Source organism: Panthera leo, chromosome A1 (genome assembly GCF_018350215.1).
Source record: "Panthera leo isolate Ple1 chromosome A1, P.leo_Ple1_pat1.1, whole genome shotgun sequence".
Taxonomy (NCBI): domain Eukaryota; kingdom Metazoa; phylum Chordata; class Mammalia; order Carnivora; family Felidae; genus Panthera; species Panthera leo.
The window spans coordinates 69,944,701-69,966,641 of NC_056679.1; the positions used below are offsets into that span (position 1 = coordinate 69,944,701).

Here is a 21,941-nt window from a genome sequence, read left to right on the forward strand (position 1 = left end):
GAGTTGACCAGCTTCTCAACTGACCACTACACAGTTTTCTAGCTCCAAACAAACTTGGAAATCATCAGGTCTAAAACCCATGGCAGAATGGAAGGCCAACCTCAAAGGTAAAAAGTCACCAGTGAACATGTGGCATGCAGGCAAGACAGCTTCCATGGAGAGTTTTCAGGAGGATCTTCCCTGACCCTGTCTCCACTCCCACAGCTGCCAGAAAACCCTGGTTTTCTCTCCTTCGCCACACTGCTCTAATTTTCCACGTCTAAGTCTTTCCAGCCCATTCCTGTACCATTCAGTTGCCCATAGGTGTTTTCTAATTTTCCTATAATAAACATGAACTGCTCCTGTAATAAGAGAGGCAAAAGTTAGTTCTTTTTAAAAAGAACCAACAAGTGATTCCCTAGGAGGTTATGACAAACCATCCTATAAATCTAATTTGGAAGAATTGGAGTTTTTTTGTTTTTGTTTTGAGAGAGACAGAGAGAGAGAGAGGGAAAGAGCACGTGAGTGAGGGAAAGAGGCAGGGGTGGGGGGGAGACAGAGAAAGAAAGAGAGAGAGAGAGAGAGAGAGAGTATCCTAAGCATGCTCAACGTTCAACATAGAGCCCAACACAGGGCTCGATCCCACAACCCTAGGTTTATGACTTAAACCAACATCAAGAGTTGGACACTCAATCGACTGAGCCACCCACTTGCCCTAAGAATTTGCCTTTTTTATGTGATTTTTAAACCTAAAAATAAATATAACTTGGATAGAGTTTCAGTTCATTGACCCCTTGCAGGCAAACTTAGAATGACCTCATGAGAAACAGAATAATTGTTTCATTTTTCTAATCTGTCATGTGCTATAGATCTCTGTGTCTGACAAGTTTTTAAATCACAAAGCATAAACTTATAACCGTCTTATTAAGCACCATAAATAAAAAGAAAAGCATTTGACTTGGCCGCAGTGACTGATTTCCTTCCCATCCCCTCAGATTCCTTAAAGACGCAGAAAGAATGAGGTGCATTTGTCTGCATTCTCTCCCCCAAGCCTTCTCCAACAGGATATCTCCATCCGCTGCTTGCTTTTTGTTCACTGCTCGTAACAGGAAAACTCGCTTTCCTGCTTTCTCAATACCAAATGGGTTAGTTCTGTGGGGGGGCGGGGGGGAACATCCCCTCAGAATCCACCCCAAGGCTACACAGAAGGCAAGAGAAACAAAAGCTGGTCCATTCTTTCCCCAAATATTCCATTGGCAGGCAGCCGAGGACCACGCCAGTTTGGTGGTTTAATATCCTGTCGCTTCCAGCAAAGCGGAAAAGATAGAAAAAATTATAAAATTGCCATCCCAGGATCCCAGAATTTGCTTTGCTGGTGTTAATATGTGTAGGGCATTCATCATGACACCACCTTTCACAGGAAAGGAAAAACAGCCACTGTCAGATAAGTTACACTGTTAAGAAAAGGCCTATGGAAAGGTGCATGGCTTTGAATACAAGGGGTCCAGGAAAAATATCAACAGAAGGAATCACTCTTCATGTTAGAAGAATTTTAATTTTTTTTTAATGTTTATTTTACTGAAAGAGAGCAGAGTGTGAATGGGGGAGGGGCAGAGAGAAGGAGACACAGAATCTGAAGCAGCTCCAGGCTCTGAGCTGTCAGCACAGAGCCTGACACAGGGCTCGAACCCACGAACTATGAGATCACGACCTGAGCTGAAGTCCGATGCTTAACTGACTGAACCACCCAGATGCCCACATGTTAGAAGAATTTTAAAGAAAGGTTCAGTAAACAGGGAAAAATCAACATTAAGGTTTGTGCAATACGTCTGTCTAGGCAGAGTCGAGGTGGGAAAGAACAGAGACCAATAAAGGATGAAAACAAGCTCAGAGCACAGAAGATGACATAACCCTATTCGTGTCCTGTGAGCCAAAGACGACACTACTGGTGATGGTCCCACAGCCCCTACTCAGGCTGCAGGAAGCCCCTGACCAGCCTCAAAGTCCCCAGCAGGGCGATATGCACATTCCTACTAAACACTGGGACTGGGCCTCACTCGAGTGTGGGCACCCTGTGTCCAAACACCATCCTCCAACCCGTAACTCCCCAGAGTCACAAGACTCTGTCTCAGTCATGTCCCTTTTCTTCAGGTGCTAAGATGAGATCCCACCTGCTCCTGGCCTGTGCACGCATCGTTCCCACTGCCCAAACCAAGCACTTGGAGTAAAACCTCCCCAACTACCATCTCCACAACCTACAACATGCCTTCTCAAACTCCCCGCAGTGAAGGTGCCCTTCCTCCCCCAACCTATCTGGGACCAATACTTTTATAAAATGCAAAAGAATAATAGTAACTACTAAATGAAATTTAAAAAAAGGAAAAAAAAAGATACACAAAATAAAAGTCCCAATTTTTTATTAGATTGAATAAAGCTGGCCTGTCAAATTGTTAAAGTTTCTACACCCTTATTCTCCTCTGTATATAGTTCATCACAGGTCAGCTATAAACGATTCACAGGCAAATCCCTGTCTGTGGGTATCACGTTGAGCTGCACTACCTTACAGTAAGAAACGGAGGTTCAACACCTTCACATTTTTGCTTCCTACTGTGTTTCTCTATTCTGAAGCCCCCCCCACTGAGACCTGCAGATCTTCTTCCATTTAGGGTAAATTCTCCTTGTATCCTCCTCCTTTTTCTTTTATCATATGCCTTCACCAATGGGCTTCCTTCTGACCTTCACAAATCTCTTGGTCAAGGCTGGAAATAAAGACATGGGAATGATTCACGGAAATAGAAGTAGCAGATAAACTCTCTGGAAAGTAGAAGGAAGAAAACAACAGGTACTCATTCTCCTAAGGGATGGCTACAGTGGGAATCTGAATGGGAAAACAGTAACAGAGAGATGTGAAAAAAAATTAGTATTATCATTCACCATATTGACTAATAACCAGGTAACATAACAGCATTTAGATATCAAAGGAAGATGGGATTTCAAAGAAAAGAGATCTATGGCCATAGGAAGGAAAGAAATCCAAGAAGAGGAAAACTGAGAACCTTTTTCCATCTATAATTTATCAATCCATGCAGTGACTTAGCTTGTATTTAGAAATGTTAGAGAAGCTCACCTCCAAAACTGAATTGGGGCCTTCTTGTACAAAGCAGCCACATTTTCTCTTACCTAAAACAAGTAAACTTTAGAACTCTGCACAAAGAGTGGTAAAATTAATTACCTGACTATCTTGACTCTAAATAATTATGATCCTACCATTTTTAAAGGCTTCTTTAATTTTTCCCTGAAAAGGGGAGACAGGAAAGTTCGTTCCAAAAAACTGATAGGAAGTCAGAATGTCAGGCTTGCAGACCATAGCAGAGAAGGCAGCTGGTTGGGGCCCCACGGTTAAACACACACTGATCATGACGGAGTATTTTAAAGAGGACTAGCTAGATAGATGGTTTTTAAAGCTGCCTGCTCTACCCTAAACACTCTAAAAAATGAAGGCCACTAACAGCTCACTGCTAATCCTTTTCTCTGGTGGTAGTTTATAATGCGAGATGAGATTCTCATCTGTCTGCAATGGTTTATCTGAAAGCAGGAGACCAGATAAATTTACACTCCCCTCAAGACCCACGTAAAAAGGAGGGTGTTCTCAGATTTCTGCATCACCACTTTCCTGGTCTCCCAGGGCTGAAACCTAAAGCTATATTTAATACCTCCAGCTTCTCAATCTCACCCAGCCAGGGAACACTAAGCTCACCTTAGTGTGGGGCAGAAGAAGATTATTGGTAAATATTTACTGAATAAATAAATAACCTAATCTAATCAGGTCTAAATACCCATCCAGTTTATCCCAAAATACTTCTTTTACACATCACCTTTTTACTTTATGCCCTTCTCATTACTTCCTGTCTAAATTATGGCAAAAGTCTCCTAAGTAATATCTAAGACCACAGCTCTCTGCCCCCATGCCCATCCATGTCCCAGCCTCTAGGCTCCAACCACACAGTCACCATATTCCTGCAGCAAAACTCTAATCAGGGCACCTTCCAGGTCAAAAACCCAAAACAAAGAATAAAGTCAATACTCCACGACCTGGCCCTTGTCCACCTTCTCCACACCATCCCGCGTGACCCAGATCCATATATCCCTAACTCTCTCTACACTTCACCAGTCTTAACTACTCACTGCTCCCCAGGTACAGCCCATGATTTCCTCTCCAGGAGCCTTCACCTGTGCAGGACCCTCTATCTACAACAATTCAAGTCTACTTTCAGCTCAAAATGCCATCTCCTTCATTAAGCGTTTTCTGATTGCCTAGACTAGGAGTACTCGCCTTCCTGAGGACTCTTTAAGGCTTTACTTATAACTCTCCAATGATACAATCTTCTATTTAAATGTGCATAAAGCTTATTTTGCAATCTTCTCTACCCTATTAGTGTGTCAACACCTTAGGATAGGATCTGCCTTACTCATCCTGGTTCCGCAAATCACTGAGGACAGTGGTTGGCACATGTAAGGACTCAAAAAACGTGCTCAACTAATTTGGTGCATATGTGAGATTAAAAATTTATCTATTCAGATATACATGGAAACACAGATGTGAAAGCATCTACAATATACCTGTGCATCCATATTTATCTGTCAATCAAATACTTGCTCATTTCTTTTCCCAGGGTATTATTAACATGATCGACACATATCCTTAATGGCAGGAAGCAAAATAATTAATTAAGATAAAACCAAACAAAAACCAAGCCCAAACCAAATGCAAGCACCTTCATATAAGAACCATTTTTAGTACTTTATGAACAGATGTTTCTTTGCACTTGAAATAGTGACCGGTACCTTACTATTTATGCTATCATTAGCCTAACTGCAATGAGCAGGATGTCACCTTGCTTCCAAAAACCCCCATGTTAAGTACTCAGTATCTTTTACAATCAGTAAAAACCCAGGTAACAGCGCCATGCAAATCTGTGTTCCATGGAGCCTAAAGATCCTAACGATTTTGCATAAAAAACTTAATTTTCTTTTCATGCACAGTTCTTAAAATCAACTCAGATTATTTTTAATCTGGAGCTTCACAAAAATTAGTTTCATTTTCAGTTCTGAAGAAAAGAGAGGCTTTACAGTTCTTGCACTATCAACTAGGTAGTTGAAAACAAACTACTGTAATATACTACCATATTATTTAATATAAGTTTAAAATACTAATATGATACTGTTATTAAACTTCACACTACTTGTGGAGTTAAGTAAGGACATAATCAAGATCCAAATCCCTGCATGTTTGGGGTCTTTGCACCTAGGAGACACATTCTAGCTGCCCAAAGAAATTAATCTCATAAATGCCCTATTTTCCCTAGTTAGCCTCAAAGTAAATCACATGTATATAGCTAAAAAAATCTTAATTTTAGGACTCTCTGTAAGGTTAACAGCTACATTACCATAAAAACAAAAAGCCTTCCCTCCCACCTCTCTAGCCCACTCCTTTGAGCCCTAACCCACGATTCCCACTGCACCATTATCACTGATGTGAGTTTCCTCCACCCTCACCCAACAGCTTCATGAGGAAACAGTCTACCACCATGCTGCCACGAGCATGTACATCAAGCTTCAGGTTTCCTGGGTGTCACGGAAGCAGAGTAACAGATGTGGAGGTCCTGGTATATTTCTACTTCCCTAAAAGCTGACTTGAGTCTCAGCACCTTCCTGCAAATTTGATCTGCACTAGTCACAGCCTTCTTTCTTCCTTGCAGGAAGCCAGAGAGCCAAGAGGCAGAGGACTCCCAAAGGGGAACACCAACCCCAAAACTCCCCGGGTCTCATCTATGCTCCTCCTTCCCTCTAACACCCTTCTTGAAGACAAGGTCTGTGTCTTAATCAAATGTTTATCCTTCAGTGTTTGTTGAGTAAATGAACGACAGATAATAACCGGGGATCTACTAAACACTGAAGCATAAGAACTTAAAAAACTGTACTAACACTGCATTTTTGTCTGCTAATGTCATCATTAAAAACTCAAAAATGACTCAAGATCTGCTAAGATCCTCACTGAAAGATAAACAAGCGGACAGTGAATCCTCAGGAGGCTCTAGGGCAAGATGCCCTAGCCTGATAATATGGAAGATGACAGGGAAGCCTGGAACAGAAAAGACTGGGCTCCATCAGGCCTCTGCCCCTCCCTTCTCAAAGGTCCCTGCGGATGGAAATGAGCTCCAGGCTGCACCAGGCCAGGCTCCAAACCTCAAGATCTGGTCAGAAAGAATCAGCTTAAATCCATTCTGGGCTGGTTAGTGCCTCCCCTACTGTACAGGTGACACAATGCAGGCCCTAGGCCAGGATACAAAGTTGTAAGTGTCACAGGCAGAACCCAGTTCTCCTGACAAGTAGTATACTGCTCACTGGAATATGCTGGGATATTATGGAGTAGGGCTGGTTTGGGACTTATTTCCCAGAATGGAGGATGTGCAAAACACCAAGACTCCATACTGTCAACAACAGAAATTGGGCTTCTTTATGACAATTTCTAACAAATGAAGCCACGGGAAAAGACAGCTGCGATTCTCTCAAATTCTAGAAGCTATTCTGAAATTCCTTTCCTCAAATGGAGCTCTCGATAATGTCTACCAAAGGAGCCTATCCTCACCACCCAACCTGTGGGGTATCCAGAGCCCATAATCTTCACTCCTCCTTTCCAGCTTCGAAATTCCAGACCATGATAACTGATTTATAAAAAGTGACTGTCCCCAGTTCAAGAAACCATCATCTTCTACTGATCATCCCTCTTCTCCCTCACCTCCTCTTACACAGTACAGAAATCTCAACACCAATGTGTTTACTAAAGTTTGCCTGGATATATTAACTCTTCCAGGAGAAACTAATGCTGTGTCACCAATCTTTGCCTCTCTCAGTTTTGAGCAGTTTTAAGTTTTATGTTCCATTAAAAACTTGATGTGTTAATTGGTTTTTCACAAAATTACCTCCAGATAAGACAGTAAGGCACACGCATTCTTCAGTTCGGAAAAAAAAAAAAAAAAAAAAAAAGAATCCTATAACAGTAGTTATTACTAATCTTCTAGAAAAAAAATAGCATTCTCTGAGTTTTTCTTCAAAGAATAAAGAAAATCAAAATGGCTAAATGAATATATTAAAAGCCAGAGGAAAAAAATTGTAACCTACAAGATTAAATATTCTGCAAATTCTAGCTAGTATAATAGTTTATAAATGAGTCTAACATACTATAAATATTATGGCACCTCTGCTCTCACCATAGGAACTCTGCTTTCTACTTAAGAAAACAGCAATATGTTAGAATGACAGATTAAATAAATTCACTGAACAATTTTAAAAATGCAACTTTTCCTGTAATAATACAACTTGAACCAAAATGCCATTTATAGCTGAATATTTATTTTAGCCAAGGCAAAGCAGCCTGAAAGGTAAAATGACCTACATTAACAGACCTTATTCTACAGTAAAGAATTTTAGGTTAATAGGCCCAGGAAAGTCTTTTTCTCAAGCCAAATAAGATTTGAACCAAAGTACACATAAAACCATGATTTTCTATCCCTTAAATAACATTATTTGACTACTAAATTAATTCTTCATTCCTCAATAAGTTTCTATTGAGACCTTTTTTAAATTAATCTTGTAATTCTTGCCTTTTAATTCCTTCTCTCTTTCCTCCTAACCCCTTAACAGAAATGTAGAACTCCTTTCTTGGCTTGTAGAAAAATGAATGTCAATTTCACCTACCAACTGGCCTGAGACTGATGAAATATACAAGCAGAAGATCCATGGTGCAAATGGATGTATCATAGTCTGATATAATCTGATTATCATGGTCTGTAAAGATATTCAATGAAATGCAAGTGTAAACAGAGTAAACTCAATTATTTCCTGTGGTCAGTGGAAAGTACACTGGACCCAGAGTCAGTAAACTCAATTTTGTTCTTGTCTATAATACTAACTAGCTGTATGAGCACAGACTAATCGCTTAACCATGATAGATCTTAATCTTCATCTGTAAAATTAGGAAACTGGACCAGATGACCTCAAAGATAACTTTCACCTCCAAAACAATATGATTTCATTTCCATGTCACAAATTTCTCCCAACCCAGAGAATTCATGGTACTTTCCTGAAAGGTGTTTAATGATTCAAGTTAACAATTTAAAAGTTCTAACATACTCGGGGCACCTGGCTGGCTCAGTCAGAATATGCAACTCTTGATCTTGGGGCCATGAGTTCAAGCCCCACATGGGGCATAGAGATTACTTTTAAAAATTTTAAATTTAAATTTAAAAAAAAGTTTTCAGGGGCGCCTGGGTGGCTCAGTTGGTTGAGAGTCCAACTTCAGCTCAGGTCATGATCTCACGGTTCATGGTTCAAGCCCTGCATCAGGCTCTGTGCTGACAGCTCAGAGCCTGGAGCCTGCTTCAGATTCTGTCTCCCATTCCCTCTGCCCCTCCCCCACTCATGCTCCCTCCCTCTCTCTCTCAAAAATAAATAAACATTAAAAAAAAAAGTTTCCAAGAAACTCAAATTATATCATTCAGACAATCCCTGCCATGGAAAAACTGCTAAATATTAGTCAGATGACCTTAAGTGAGTCATTTGATTTCTCCTGTCTTCAGTTTCCTCATCAAAAAACAGAAGTAAAGTAACTATCCCTGTCTGACTGGATTTTCCGAAGGCTCAAGCAAGACAGTTTTTTGAAAGAATTTTATGAAACTGTCGAACGCAAAGTTTCACTATTTCACATGGGCCTTCTTCTATGAGCATTTAATGTAGGATCTTAAACTGATTGACAGGTTTTTTTGCTACCAAGATGCAAGTGTCTGTCTCACTTCAGGAGCACATTTTACATCAAGATACACACTTGTTTAAGCACTAAGATACACACGTGCAATTTTCAGAGTCCTAATTTTATATGCAACACCAAAATTTTCCTCCTACGTTGATTGTGTTTTGTATTCCTTAATAGATTATTACTATCCATTTGTGAAAGTAATGCAATTACGAAACAGAATATATAAAGAACAAACTATATGCCTACTTTTCATGTATTTCCTTCCAACATTTTTCTTAAACAGGCTATTTCTTACACAGTTGTGATCATACATATTTCCGTATTTTGCTTCTTTTTCCCCCAACATTGTAATTTTTCCATGTTATAAATTCTCCCTAAATGGCACTTTTAAGGGTCATATGATATTCTTACAGGTTGCTCTCATAAGTAATAAAAGCTTGTACTTACTGGGTATTTACTGTGTGCCAAACCCTACTCTAAGTGCTTTACATGCACGTGCTCACTTAATCATCACAAAGATCTACAAGACAAGGGCCGTCATAGTGTCCATTCTCAGGGTAAAGAGCCTTCTCAGCAAAGCTCGGGTTTCGAATGTCCGGAGCCCAAGTTCTTATCCGTTATATTCCACTGCATCCCTAGAAAGAACAATCCCCCATCAACATCATCTTGGTTATACTACCAACCTTTTCTATGTTCTAGAATTCAGGAACTAAACATCTGATATTTAACTTATTCCTGAAACAAAAGAGCATGGTTTATCATAGCATCTGTAAGGTCATAAACCTTTCTCATGGACAAAATACTACCTCTACTTTTTTCAGTGAATCATTCTGTATAGACTGCTTATAATCTCTTTTTTAACTTAGCACAGTAAACATCTTTCCACAGAACATTACTATAGCCACACGACAGAACATGTATTTTCTGTTAAGACGAAACGTATGAAAATAGAGCATGTGAATCTCAAACTAAGAACATACAAGTTTCAGAATAAACTTGAGAATAAAGTGGTCAGTGGAGACCATAGGTAGTTTGTGGACATCAGCTTCCAGATTAACTCTCAGTGAATCTAGCTAACATTCAATAAATGTTAATCTATAATAAATAAATGGCCATGTCTCTAACACAAGCACTGGCCCAGCCTGCCTCCCAAAGTAGACACACCCAAGTACTATCTTCATGGTATTTATCCCTGCCAAATTCAAAGAAAGGAGGTGGGGAGATTCAAACACACCATTTGGCATTAGAGTTCTGATCAGATAGTATGTTTCCTTGCTATCAATTCACTGATAAGCACTCAAGGAGTCTGTTAGAGAAAAAGTGCCAGAGATGTAAAAGAAACAGAAACAACTTCACCATCCACGTACTTCTGCATGGTTTGCAAGACTCAGATTCAACTGAATGGAAGGCACTTCCAGTGGTTTTTATTGGTTGTATTTTTGTTTTATTTTGTTTTGTTTTCAGATCAGTTAGCTAATAAATAGCTAATACAAGAATTAGATCAGTGTGTTATTTTATACACTGAAGCTCTAAAGAGTTGGTGAAGATAAATTGTCCTAAAAAAGAAAATTAATCTGATTTGTACCAAAATGTGTGGCTGCTTTCAAAAACTATGCAGAGATCATGCAGATTTACTGACAACCTGACCAGTTTTTTTCTAAACTAAAACAAACACAGGGCCAGCCCCAAAGTGATATTCTTACGTGCAAGAAGATAACCAAATCTGTCAGGTGGCAATGAAAAATTAATGACATAACGGAACTGAGCATTAGGAAAATTAATCTGGCAGAGGGAGATGGGCTAGAATGAAGTAAATAGAAATGGGTACAGGGAAGTGAGATTAAGGGCAAGGGAGAATCAAAAAAAAAAAAAAAAAGATGAAAAACTGAAAGCGTAAGATGTAGTCTTCAGGATTCATTTATTCACACGTAAAATATTGGTCGAAGCCCCGCTATCTGCCAGGCCCTGGAGAAACTGTGGTCAACAAACAGTTCAGTGAGGGAAACAGACATTAAACAAACGTACACACAAATAAATATCTAAATTGTGCTAAGCGGAACAGAGGAAAAGAACAGGCAAGGCCTGTTCGGGTTTGGGTGGGTAGGCAAGGCCTCTGTGAGGCAAGGGCATGTAAGTACAGTTCCAGAAACCTAGGGGAGTGGCCTGGCAGATGAGGAAAGAGGCAAGAGGTGATTATTATCCCAGGCAGAGGTAAGCACTCCTGCCAAGGTCCTGGGGTATGAGAGAGCCTGGCATCCGGAGAACGTTAAAGCCGAGCCAGTGAGCAACGGCAGAGTGGTGCCTGACAAGGAGAGCACCTTACAGTCCAAGCTCCTATTCCAAGGGCAGTGGGAAGCACTGTTGTGTTAAGGATTCAGAAAAAGCCTTAAGGATAGAGGAAGAAAGGCAGCAAGGAGACCAGATAGGAGGGACTATGGCGGGGACCAATGGAAGGGCAGGAGACAGAGGGAAGGGGACAATAGGTCACAGCAGTCAGGAGTGCAGCTCACCAAAGATCTTAGCTCTCCTTCCAGGCACATAGATAAGAATGGACTTCCCAGCTCTTGGAGCTAGGTGTGGCCAATGGACCGGAAGCAAAAGTGTGTGGAAGAGTAAGAGTCTATGAGGGAGTCCCCACACTCTTTCCCCCCAACAAGGACACACCATATTCAAGATGGTGGCTGTCCCCAACCCAGGTCCCAGGATGTGGATAACATGGCCCCAGCCATCCTCAACAGACAGGCAGCACTGGGAGGGAAAAAAAACCCTTCTGAGCCACTAAGGTTTGAGACTCATTCGCCCACACAGAAGCAGAAATAGGACATAATGGATGCAGTGATGACGGAAAGAGGAAGGCAAAAGGAGATGAAAAGAAGAGATAAAGGAGGAATGAGAGATTTCAAAGTCGGTGGCCATGACAATAATGCCTATTGCTAAGGAAAAGAACGCAAAGAGGATGGCTGGTTTGGGATGAAAAGTGGCATTATGTTTCACTGATGCTGAACATAAGGGACTGGTAGGACAGCCAAGTACACGTGTCAGACAGGTCCAAGTACACATGGACAAGCAGGTCTAAGCTGGGGAAACTGAGATAAAGATTCAGAAGTCCAAGTGAAGGTGGAGAGCTCCCTTCAGAGTAAAGAGCAGAGATTAAATGCCATGAGCCAATGGTGGAGAAGGGACCCGTCAGGAATGCCCCCAGGTGTCTGGGTAGCAAGGGGACAGAGTGAAGACTGGAGCATGGAAGAGAACCAGAGAAGGGGAAGGAGGGGGGCTGAACGGCATCAAATGCTGCGGACCAACAAGTTGAGAGGCCACCCCACACCAAGGACAAGTCAGACTTCAAGGGCGCAATCCAAGGTCACACCATGCTTAGTAGCAAAGAGGTACTAGAACCCAAACAGCCGGGCCCAAGCCCCTGAACTTAAACACAAGCCTCCCTGCCTTCCAGTGATGCAATGGAAAAATTTTCTCAACAATATTCTTCTAAAACAAAACATAATGGTATCATAAATATTCCACATTCCACAACTTATTTAGATTACTGTCAAGATCTTTCGATAGTTTGCAGTTGGTCGGAATTTTACATTTTCTGCCCTGAGCAGTCAGCACTGTGACTTCAGACACTGAACTTAAATGCACATTTCAGGTTGATCCTCAGGAGAAATTCCCACAGTTATAAGTACTGGACCAAAAAAAGGGAGTGTGTTAAAGTTTTTGATATGAAGCCCAAATGCAAAAAGATTATACCATTCATCATGTCATAAAATCCAGGAGGCACAATTCTCACTAAATGCTATGCAAATGAGAGTCCCCGGAGTTGGGGACAGGGTAGTCCTGCAAACAGGAGTTCACCCATCCTTGCAAATGTCTTTTCTATCTTGGCAAATTTGCAAATTTATCAGGCAAAAATGGCATCTTGTTTTGATTAATGTTTCTCTAGTTATTAGCAAGGTTGAACATTTTTGTCTGCTCCTTATTGGCTAATTATACTCCTTTCTTTGAGAAATTGTGTATTAATGTCCTTTCCTATTTTTCTACTGGAGTGTTTTTCTTTTTGTAATTGATTTACAAGAACTCTCAATATATTTTTAAAAACGTAATACTATTAGATATGGATATAGATAAATAAAGTGCTTAGTGTTTCTAAGCTTATGACTTTTTATTTTATTTTGTTTTATTTATTTGGGGAGGTGGGCAGAGAGAGGGAATCTTAAGCAGACTCCATACTCAGTGCAGAGCCCAACCCGGGGCTTGATCCCATGACCCTGGATGATGGCCTGAATGAAAATCAAGAGTGGGATGCTCAACTGACTGAGCCACCCAGGCACTCCTTTAAAAAAAATTTCTTTTTCATTTTATTTTAGGGAGAGAGAGAGAGAGCGCGCACAGAACTTATTTTCTTTATGTTTCGGGCGTCTCTATATGGACAGCATGGATTTTTCTTAGAAAGAGAAAGAGTGAGAGCAGGAGAGAGAGACAGAGGGAAGTGAGAGAGAATCCTAAGCAGGCTCCACATTCAGTGCAGAGTCTGACATGGGGCTCGATCCCGTGACCCTGGGATCATGACCTGAGCTGAAATCAAGTCGGAGGCAGCTTAATGACTTTTAAATTTATAGTACTTGTTACACATAGAACAGAGGTTTGAGTGTTCACATGGGAAGGCAATAGGAAGAGTGGTTAGGAACACATGGTCTGAAGCCACAGTGCCCAGGTTCAAGACCCAGGCCCTCCACTTACAGCCGGGTCACCTTGTGACTCACCCTCCCACATGTAAAGCTCTAACATATATCCTAGGACATAGTAAGTGCTCAATAAATGCTGGATGCGGATATATTTAGTCAAGATAACATGACCTTACTTCTTACTTTATTAACATAACATGACCTTACTTGTGTTAAACATATTAAGTGATTTAAACACCTTATTTGATCTTTATTTTAAAAACTAAGATAATAATATCTAGTAATCCGAACTCTCAGATGAGCAAACTGAGGCTTAGGTGAAGTAACCTACTCCAAGGCCTCAGCTCACCAGTGGCAAAGCCACAGCTCACTTCATAAACGCAGACAAAACTGGTTTTTCCCTTTACTTTAATGCCTCTCCACCCTTACGTGATTATTCGTCGATGTTTTGTGCTGCTTCTTTTATTTATTTCACATGCAACTCTTATATTTAGTTATAATTTATTTTAGTATAAAAGGCAGGGCCCCAACACTGTTTCTTTGCAACACCATTTACTGAATGGAGCGCACTCACCACATTTGACTACTCCTTCCATGATACCCTAAATGATTACACACACTGAGTCCTATTTCTGGGTTTTCTCTTCATGCCACAGACCTTTCTCCCTGTCCTTGGGCATGACATAAAACCATCACATTATTTACCCCCAAGGTTACACTTAGGAAAAGATGTCTCTAAGAAGCATATATTCAGGGACGCCTGGGTGGCACGGTCGGTTGAGCGTCCTACTTTTGATTTCAGCTCAGGTCATGATCTCACAGTTTGTGAGTTCGAGCCCTGCACTGGGCTCTGCGCTAACAGTGCGGAGCCTGCTTGGGATTCTCTGTCTTCTTCTCTGTCTACCTTTCCCCTGCTCACCTCACTCTCCCTCAAAAATAAATAAATTAAAATAAAATAAACCTAAATAGGTTTCAAAGAGACAAGGGAAAAATATATATATATATTTTGTGATGTACTCTCAGCCAATCATTGAAATTGTTCTCCAAATTAGCAAACGTACCTCTCAAAATTTCTCCCCCTTCCTCCTAAAACTTGTCCCTCTTTGTCTAAGCTGCTGCTTGCTCCTTCTTGGCCTAGCCGGGCATTCCAAGCATTTGTTCAATCTCTCATTCTTTTCTAGGAAAAAAGTCCCCCTCATCTCTGCCTCTTCCAGGTCCTGTTTAGTTCCTCAGAACACTTTCCCACGTGCACCAGTTCCGCCATCTCATCTTCCTCTATGCGCTGAACCAACCATTTGACCTTTTAAATGTGCTCCCTTGTACTGTGATCCACCTTTCTGTGGACTACTGACCTGTCCACCTGTTTAGATCATAAACCCCCAGGGCGAGGGCTCGCTCTAACACAGCAGCGTATCTCCACCAGTCAGCAAACAGTCCTAGCACAGAGAAGGCCCTCAATCCACGTGGAGAAAGATTTTACAATTCCTTCCCTCCCTTTTCAAACTCAAGGCATTACTAATGCCCTCCTGTCTCCTAATATTCAAATGGACTAGAAACCAAAGAAATAGAACCTGTTGTTGATTATCTACTTAGAGATGGGCCTCCACCCTACTTCCTGTGTTTGGGGACATTTCTGTTTGTTAGGACTCCACCAGAGGGTGGAGAAAGACAGTGAGGTGATGCTCAGGCCAGTTCAGTTGCCGATTTACTAACATATCTGATTTGAAATTACAGCCAAAATGAGGTTTTACCTTACCTGAGGATTTCAAAGACCACCACCACTCGGGTCTCACGTTACCTGAGATAATACTGGAACTTTGAGCTGACTGACCTAAGAGGGTGAGGAAGGCCTCAAGCACATATTCCAGGAGAGAATCATCCCACACCTTCTGTCCATCCTCTGCCAGTTACACAAAGGAAAATTTAGTGACCTGACTTGGTTTCATTTCATTTCATACTGCTGGATGAAGGGCATGGAATAGTATCACTAGCAGGGGCTTGACATGGAAGGAGAGTTTGAAGCTGAACATACAGAGATAAGATCAATAAGGAAGTTGGCAGCCAGGTGACCCAGGCAGGCATCAATACCCAAGTTCATATACCTGGTAAACCCACACAAAGGCCCATGTCACAATATTTACACAAATCTTTCAGAGAAAGGATATTTTTAGGCCTTGGGTGATACAGTCCGTTAGATCTAGGCCATTATGATGCTATCTTTAATAAATCTGAAAGACTCAAGCAAGGTAAAATGCTTTCAGGAGCTCCAAAAGCAATCACAACTCAGCCTGTCTCGGGGAAGGTTTTCTTCTGAGCTTGCATATATTTTGAATGTACTGCCCTGCCCTCCCAACTATTCTAAATCATGGAAAACTAATTCTGGAATTGTGAGGACTCTTCCTTCATTAGCCAAACTCATAAATTACTTTTCCCACAACCAAGACGATTACTAGCAATACATCTACTACTCATAAAAAGCAACTTAGAATTCAAGCCTGTTGATAAGGAAAGAGCCTCTAGGAACAATCTAGTACAGCACCTCATTTAATATAATGGAGCCCTAAAGTTCAGGTAAGTTACACAACAGCACAGCGTGACTTAAGTGATTGGTCAAATATATGCCAGGCATTGTCAAAGAGCTTTCTCTATATTACTCATTTAATCCTCCTAACCAACCCTAAAAAAATAAGTACGGTTATTATCTCTACTCCACAGATAAGGAAACTGAGGCACAGCAAGTTTAAGTTATATGCCTAAGACTGCCCAGCTGGTAAGGGGCAGAGCTTGACTTACAAACCACATGCTCTGCCTCCAGAGCCCATGGTCTAAACTACTAAGCCTTTAGGATTAAAACCCAGGACTCCTAACCCCAGATAGGGTCCTCACTATCATAATTCTAAGCCTCATGAAAGAGAGAACCAGAGCAGCTGGCTGACTCAGTAGAGCATGTGACTCTTGATCTCAGAGTCATGAGTTCAAGCCCCACATTGGGTGTGGAACCTACCTTAAAAAAAAAGAAAGAAAAACGAAAAAAGAAAGAGCTAACCACATTTGAAAAGGTCTGCAAACCTTATTTAAATCCTGATTAGAACAAACTACCTATCAAAGATGTTTTTTAAGCAATCTTGGAAACCCGAAGAGTATATCAACAATTACTGTTGATGGCGTTATGTTGATGGCATGATGGCATTATACTTCCATACAAAATATCCCTATTTTTAACAATACGTACTAGAGGTATGCGGAGAAAGGACAAGAGACCCGGAATTCACAAACATACACACATACACAAAATAAAAAGTGGACAGTTGAAGCAAAGTTAGGTAAAATCTTGATAATTATTGAATCTGTGTGGTGGACTATGAGGGTTCATTATACTATTCTCTCCACTTTTTTGTATGTTTATTTTCAAGCTCTTCGAATTAATACAAAATCATTTTTAAAGGCCCGCAAACCTGAGCCTATGAAAAATGAAGCTATCAAACAATGAAAAACTTATGAGCACGTCTCACTTTCACATTTTAAAGCTTGTTTTTAAACAGCAGCCTTTAGTATCCACTAAACTATTTAATTTTGTTGTTTCTGATCTCACTACCAGCCACTCACCAGTACTAGAAGCAAGGGAAGAACTAGTTATATCCATATTCCCTTCATTTTTATCTTCATGAGATCCCAATAGTTCATTTTTGCTTTTAATTCCCTTGCCCTTGGGGATGTGTCAAGTAAGAAATTGCTGAGGCTGAGGTCAGAGAGGTTTTTTCCTGCTTTCTCCTCTAGGGTTTTGATGGTTTCCTGTCTCATATTCAGGTCCTTTATCCATTTTGAGTTTATTTTTGTGAATGGTGTAAGAAAGTGGTCTAGTTTCATTCTTCTGCATGCTGCTGTCCAGTTCTTCTAGCACATTTTTAACTAATCTTACCCCATCTGCAAAATTGCTTTATTAGTCAGCTAGTTAAGAGTATTTATTGAGCATTTACTATGCTGTAGGCATTGTGTTAGCACTGACCCAAGTTGTCAAAGACAGAGCAATCCTCTGTCCCTCTCTCTCTGCCTCTCTCCCACTTGCACTTTCTCAAAAATAAATAAAACATTAAAAAAAAAAAAAAAAAAAGAGGGGGGGCTGAACTGGTTGAATATCTGACTTCGGCTCAGGTCATGATCTCACGGTTTGTGAGTTCAAGCCCCACATGGGGCTCGCTGCTGTCAGCACAGAGCTGGCTTCAGATCCTCTCTGTCCTGCTGTCTCTGTTCCTCCCCAGCTTGTGCTTTCTCAAAAATAAAAACATTAAAAAAAAAAAAAAAAAAGGCAGAGCAGAGTAATACTTCCATCTAAGCATGGATCATTAGACCATGGGACTCCAAACCCTGGCTTGGTTGCTATTCTGCCTCCTGCAAGGATCAGAGGCACCTCCTTATGTCCTCCTAGACCAAAGCCAGACCAGAACTTATTTGGCAGGAGCACCTACTGTGGCTTCTTGATGGACACTGGGGAGCATGAAGAAGAAGGTGGTAGCAGAGTGCCTGGGAGGAGGTGAAAAGAGTGAGGTTAATGGGTTATTTTTAGGATCTATAAACTGTCTCCAATTCCTCCTTCTGCAACGCAGAACCACTGCAATGCACTTCCCATTCAGCTTGGGAGCCCCTCAAATGCCCCAGCGAGGACACTGGCTTTCCTGCAATTTGTATTTGTTTCATCATACAAGTGACCACCCACAGAGGACACTAAGAGTTGAGACACCAGCCAGGCATCTGACGGTCCATGCCGGAGGGTGCCAGGGAAAACAGATGTACCAGTAAAGTGTCATGAGGTACCACGGAAGTGTGTCAGACATGGGAATGGACACTACCAGGTCACTATCAGTAGGCCATCCTCCAGTGGGAAGGGCAGATACTCAAGGAATGTTGCACATCTACGTCTGTTGCAAGGTTGTGCCTATATTGGCACTTCTGTGCTCAACCTGATGGTCATTAAACTAGAACCTCCTCTTCAGTTCAAGTCTGCCAGAACTCTGGAAATCATGGCACAGTCATGTTTTACTTACTCTTCTTTTGCCTCAAATCCCTGCTGAGGGCAGTGGCTCCCGGTTCAAAGAACTAAATTTCACGTGAGAACAGAAAAGACGCCACAGATGTTGCAGGCTTTATCCTTAACACACATACAATGGCAAAAATCAAGAGGATGCAGGAAGTCCTCCTTAGACGAAAGGAAGAGAAGTCAGTTTGGGTTATGGAGGAGAAGCCAGGTTCTAGTCTATTCCCAACTCCTACTCTACTCTTACCACCCACTGATCAAGTGCAGTAGAAAAGCAAAATAAAATCCCTATTTTATTACGGACGGACTGGTTGGAGTTTGAGGAATCTGGGGTGATCTGGCAGAGCTGTCAACTGAGAGAAAAATCAAGCTAAGCAAGCTGGACACGGAAATCAGCAAAGTTTCATCTCCAATCTCCACAAACGTCATTCATGTCATCCTGTGTCTGCCCAGGAAGGGCATCTATCTGCCACCAGAAAGATGCCCCAGCTCCTGTGTCAAGGGACCTGCACTCCACTGGACAATACCCCACACAGAGGGCCACAAAGCACAGACAATCACTTCCAAAGCCCATCTTCCCTCATCGTTCCAACAAACACGAGTCACCCGCCCACAAACAAGCCCCTTTCCAGAAAACAAATGCCAACGACAATGCAAGGAGCAGCTAAAAGTTTCCAGCTGCCCCAGAGAACACGCTGCCATCAAAAGTCGCTCCTCTCCCGAGCCATCTGAGTGATCTGGATGTACTGCGTTTCCAAATATAGCAGGACCAGCCCTGGCTGTGGAGAAGTCGATTTAAAACTTCATCTTCCTACACCCAGGGGCCTATTCTTTAAAGATGTTCTGCTACAACCCGATTAATCTCGGACCTCATTGCTTCGCTTGCTTCAAATCCCCAAACTGCATAGTAATTTGCACCAGTGCTGAAATTACCAAGGGTTTCTATCACGCCCCCTAACCCTTCCGAAGAGGAGGCCAAACCTCAGGAAGCCGGCTTAAGGGGAGGGGGCGGAACCGCTTCCCTTCTGGAGCTCAGCCCACCCAAAGGGTACGCAGGGCCACCTCTTTCCCTGGGTTTTGGACTGAAAAAGGAAGCCCCCACCTCCAGTCCCCTGCGTCCCTCCAGGCCACAGGTGTCAAGCCCCTCCTGAATACCGGAAGAGCAGGGGGCTGCGGGAGAAACGGGGGCAAAGGAGAGTAAAGCCCCATTTGGCAGAAGGAGGTAAACTTGGGGGTGGGAGGGGACTAGTTGAGGGAGATGGCGATCTCACTCGCAGGAAATTCCCAGGAGGGAAGGGGCAGCAGTAGTGGGGAGAGGAACCCCGGACTCAGGGTGGGGATGTGGAAGTTGCTGCCCCTCCGGGACCTTCCCTTCTCCCCTATGCAGCATCCACCACCTCTTAATCCTGCGGTCCTAGCTGAGTCGGGCAGCTCGGCCTGGGCCCGACCGACTTAGAGGAGCGTGGAGGAGGTGGCCGCCCGCCCGCCTCCCACCATCTGTGGTCCCGCACTCACCAGGAGCACCGAGCCGCGCACCACCTCCGACACGCTCTGCCGCAGCTCGGCCGCCGTGCCCGGCTTACTCAGCGCCCGGGTGAACTTCCGAGTCTCCGCCGAGGCAGAGAGCAGCGGCGGCTGCGACATCCTCGCCGCCTCTGCCGCCGCCGCGCCTGCTCCCGCGGTCCGGCCCGGCCGCGCCGCCGCCAGGTGCGCCTTGGGCGCCGGGCCTGGCCCGCAGGCAGCTCCCGGCGCTGCCGCCCGCCCGCTCCCCCTGCCGTTCGCCGCTCGTCCTGGCGGGGCAACCGGGGCCGCGCCCTCCGCACCGTGTCACGCCCCGAGGCGCCCCCCCAGGCGTCCGCGGTCCCCCGCGCTCAGAGCAACGCCCGGGCTCGCTAGGCGCGACCGTGAGTGTGGCGGCGGCGGCGGCGGCTCCCCCATGCCACCAGCCTCCCTCGGCGGCCGCTTGCCGGGCCGCCTCCTCGGGGCGGGGTGTCCGGCGCGGCGCGGGGCGGGGCGGACGGAGGAGGGGCCGGCGCGGCGGGACGGCGGGCCCGGCAGGTCGGCCCGGTAGGCGCCGCACGGCGGGAGCGAGGTGGCGGGACGCTGGGCTGCGGGACAGGTGGGGGCGCCTGCGCTTCTCGGGCCGCACGTCCGAAGACCCGAGGTGAGGGCCGCGCACGCCGCCGACTGGGCGCACAATCCGGGGCTGGAGCGGGTCCGAGTTCCCGAAACCAGCGCCTGTCTAATGGGACCCTGCGGCCAGCGGCAGGGTGCGGGCTCCGTGGCACCACGCCCCCTGTGGGCCGGGGGCCTCTGGGGTCTCAGGAAGGTGGACTTTATGCTGCACCTAGAGAACACAGGGCCGTTGGACAGAAAAGCGGTCGTGCGGGCCCGGAGGGAGCGCCCTGTCTGGGACCCTGCCTGGAGCGCCACACGCACTCGCATTGGCGCTTCTCGGCCTAAAACCACCATTCCGCCCCCGGAAGCGTGGTGCGAACGGCGAGGAGCCTCTGCGAACCGAAGGGAGCGTCCCCGGGTGAGGGGCGGCGCAGGCCGGTACAGCCGCTGCTAGTCCCGCAGACCCCGGCCCCGCAACGGCGACCTGCTGCGTCACCTTGGGCGGGATCAAAACTTCTGAGGCTGGCCTATCTCTTGTGTAAACTGAGGAATATAACCTGCAAGAGGCTGAAGTGACAGCACGAACGTTCCTGCCGCCCTTCCGCGGCGGGACGGGAACGCGAGGCGCGGAGCCCGGGAAACCCAGAAGCGCCGGCCTGCTAGCCCCACGAGACCCAGGAGCTGGCGGCTGCTAGCGACAGCCATCGATCTGAGGAGCTTCCTCTCACAGACTTTCCCACTTTCTCGTCCCTAAGGGGCCCCACCGCCGTGTCTCCTTTTTCCCCTCTTTTCTGAGGAAATCCCGAGCAGCCTAACTCTGACCCCGCCGGAGAGAGGGCGCCCAGGGAGGAGGGAATTTGCGCTGGGCCCAGAGCGCATGCTCAGTGGTTTGGGTTTGGGCGGGTTCCCGCGGCGGGGAGCCCATCTTAAAGGCGGCCCCTCTGATTGGCCGGTCTTTTCAGGCCACGCCCATTGCCTGCTGATGGACAGCTCCTTACCTGCCGGGTCGGATTCCGCAGCGCGAGGTGGTAGCTTGGAACAGGCCTCGGGAGGAATCGCCGCCGGCGCTCAAGCCTAAGTGCCTGGAGGCGTCCTAACCGCCGTCATCGCGACGAAGGAGGCTGCCCGTTGCGTCCCACCCCACCAGAAAGCCAAACACTGGCCTACATCGGAATCTTAAAGCGGTAGGAAAAACTAGCAATCTCGTGCAGAAAGCAAAACACCACCGTTCAGGACTTAATGGGCGGGTCTAGCATATAATAAAACTGGAGGTTAGGCATGCAGTTAGCGCCCAATAGAAGCTTGCTGAATT

The 21,941-nt window shown here is 44.5% G+C and overlaps 1 protein-coding gene across 9 annotated transcripts in view; it reads right to left on the bottom strand.

Annotated features, from left to right (window-relative positions):
* DOCK9 (dedicator of cytokinesis 9) overlaps window positions 1-20,445 on the bottom strand; it is a 333,584-nt gene extending 313,139 nt beyond the window's left edge. For all 9 annotated transcript variants that reach the window (XR_006199867.1, XM_042929529.1, XM_042929595.1 and 6 more), the window contains exon 1: window positions 20,027-20,445. Coding sequence is in view for 8 of the 9 variants with exons in the window: in XM_042929529.1 (XP_042785463.1) it covers window positions 20,027-20,155 (129 nt within the window). In the remaining variant the exon portion in view is untranslated. The remainder of the gene's footprint in view (window positions 1-20,026) is intronic.
* Window positions 20,446-21,941: the final 1,496 nt, after the last annotated feature.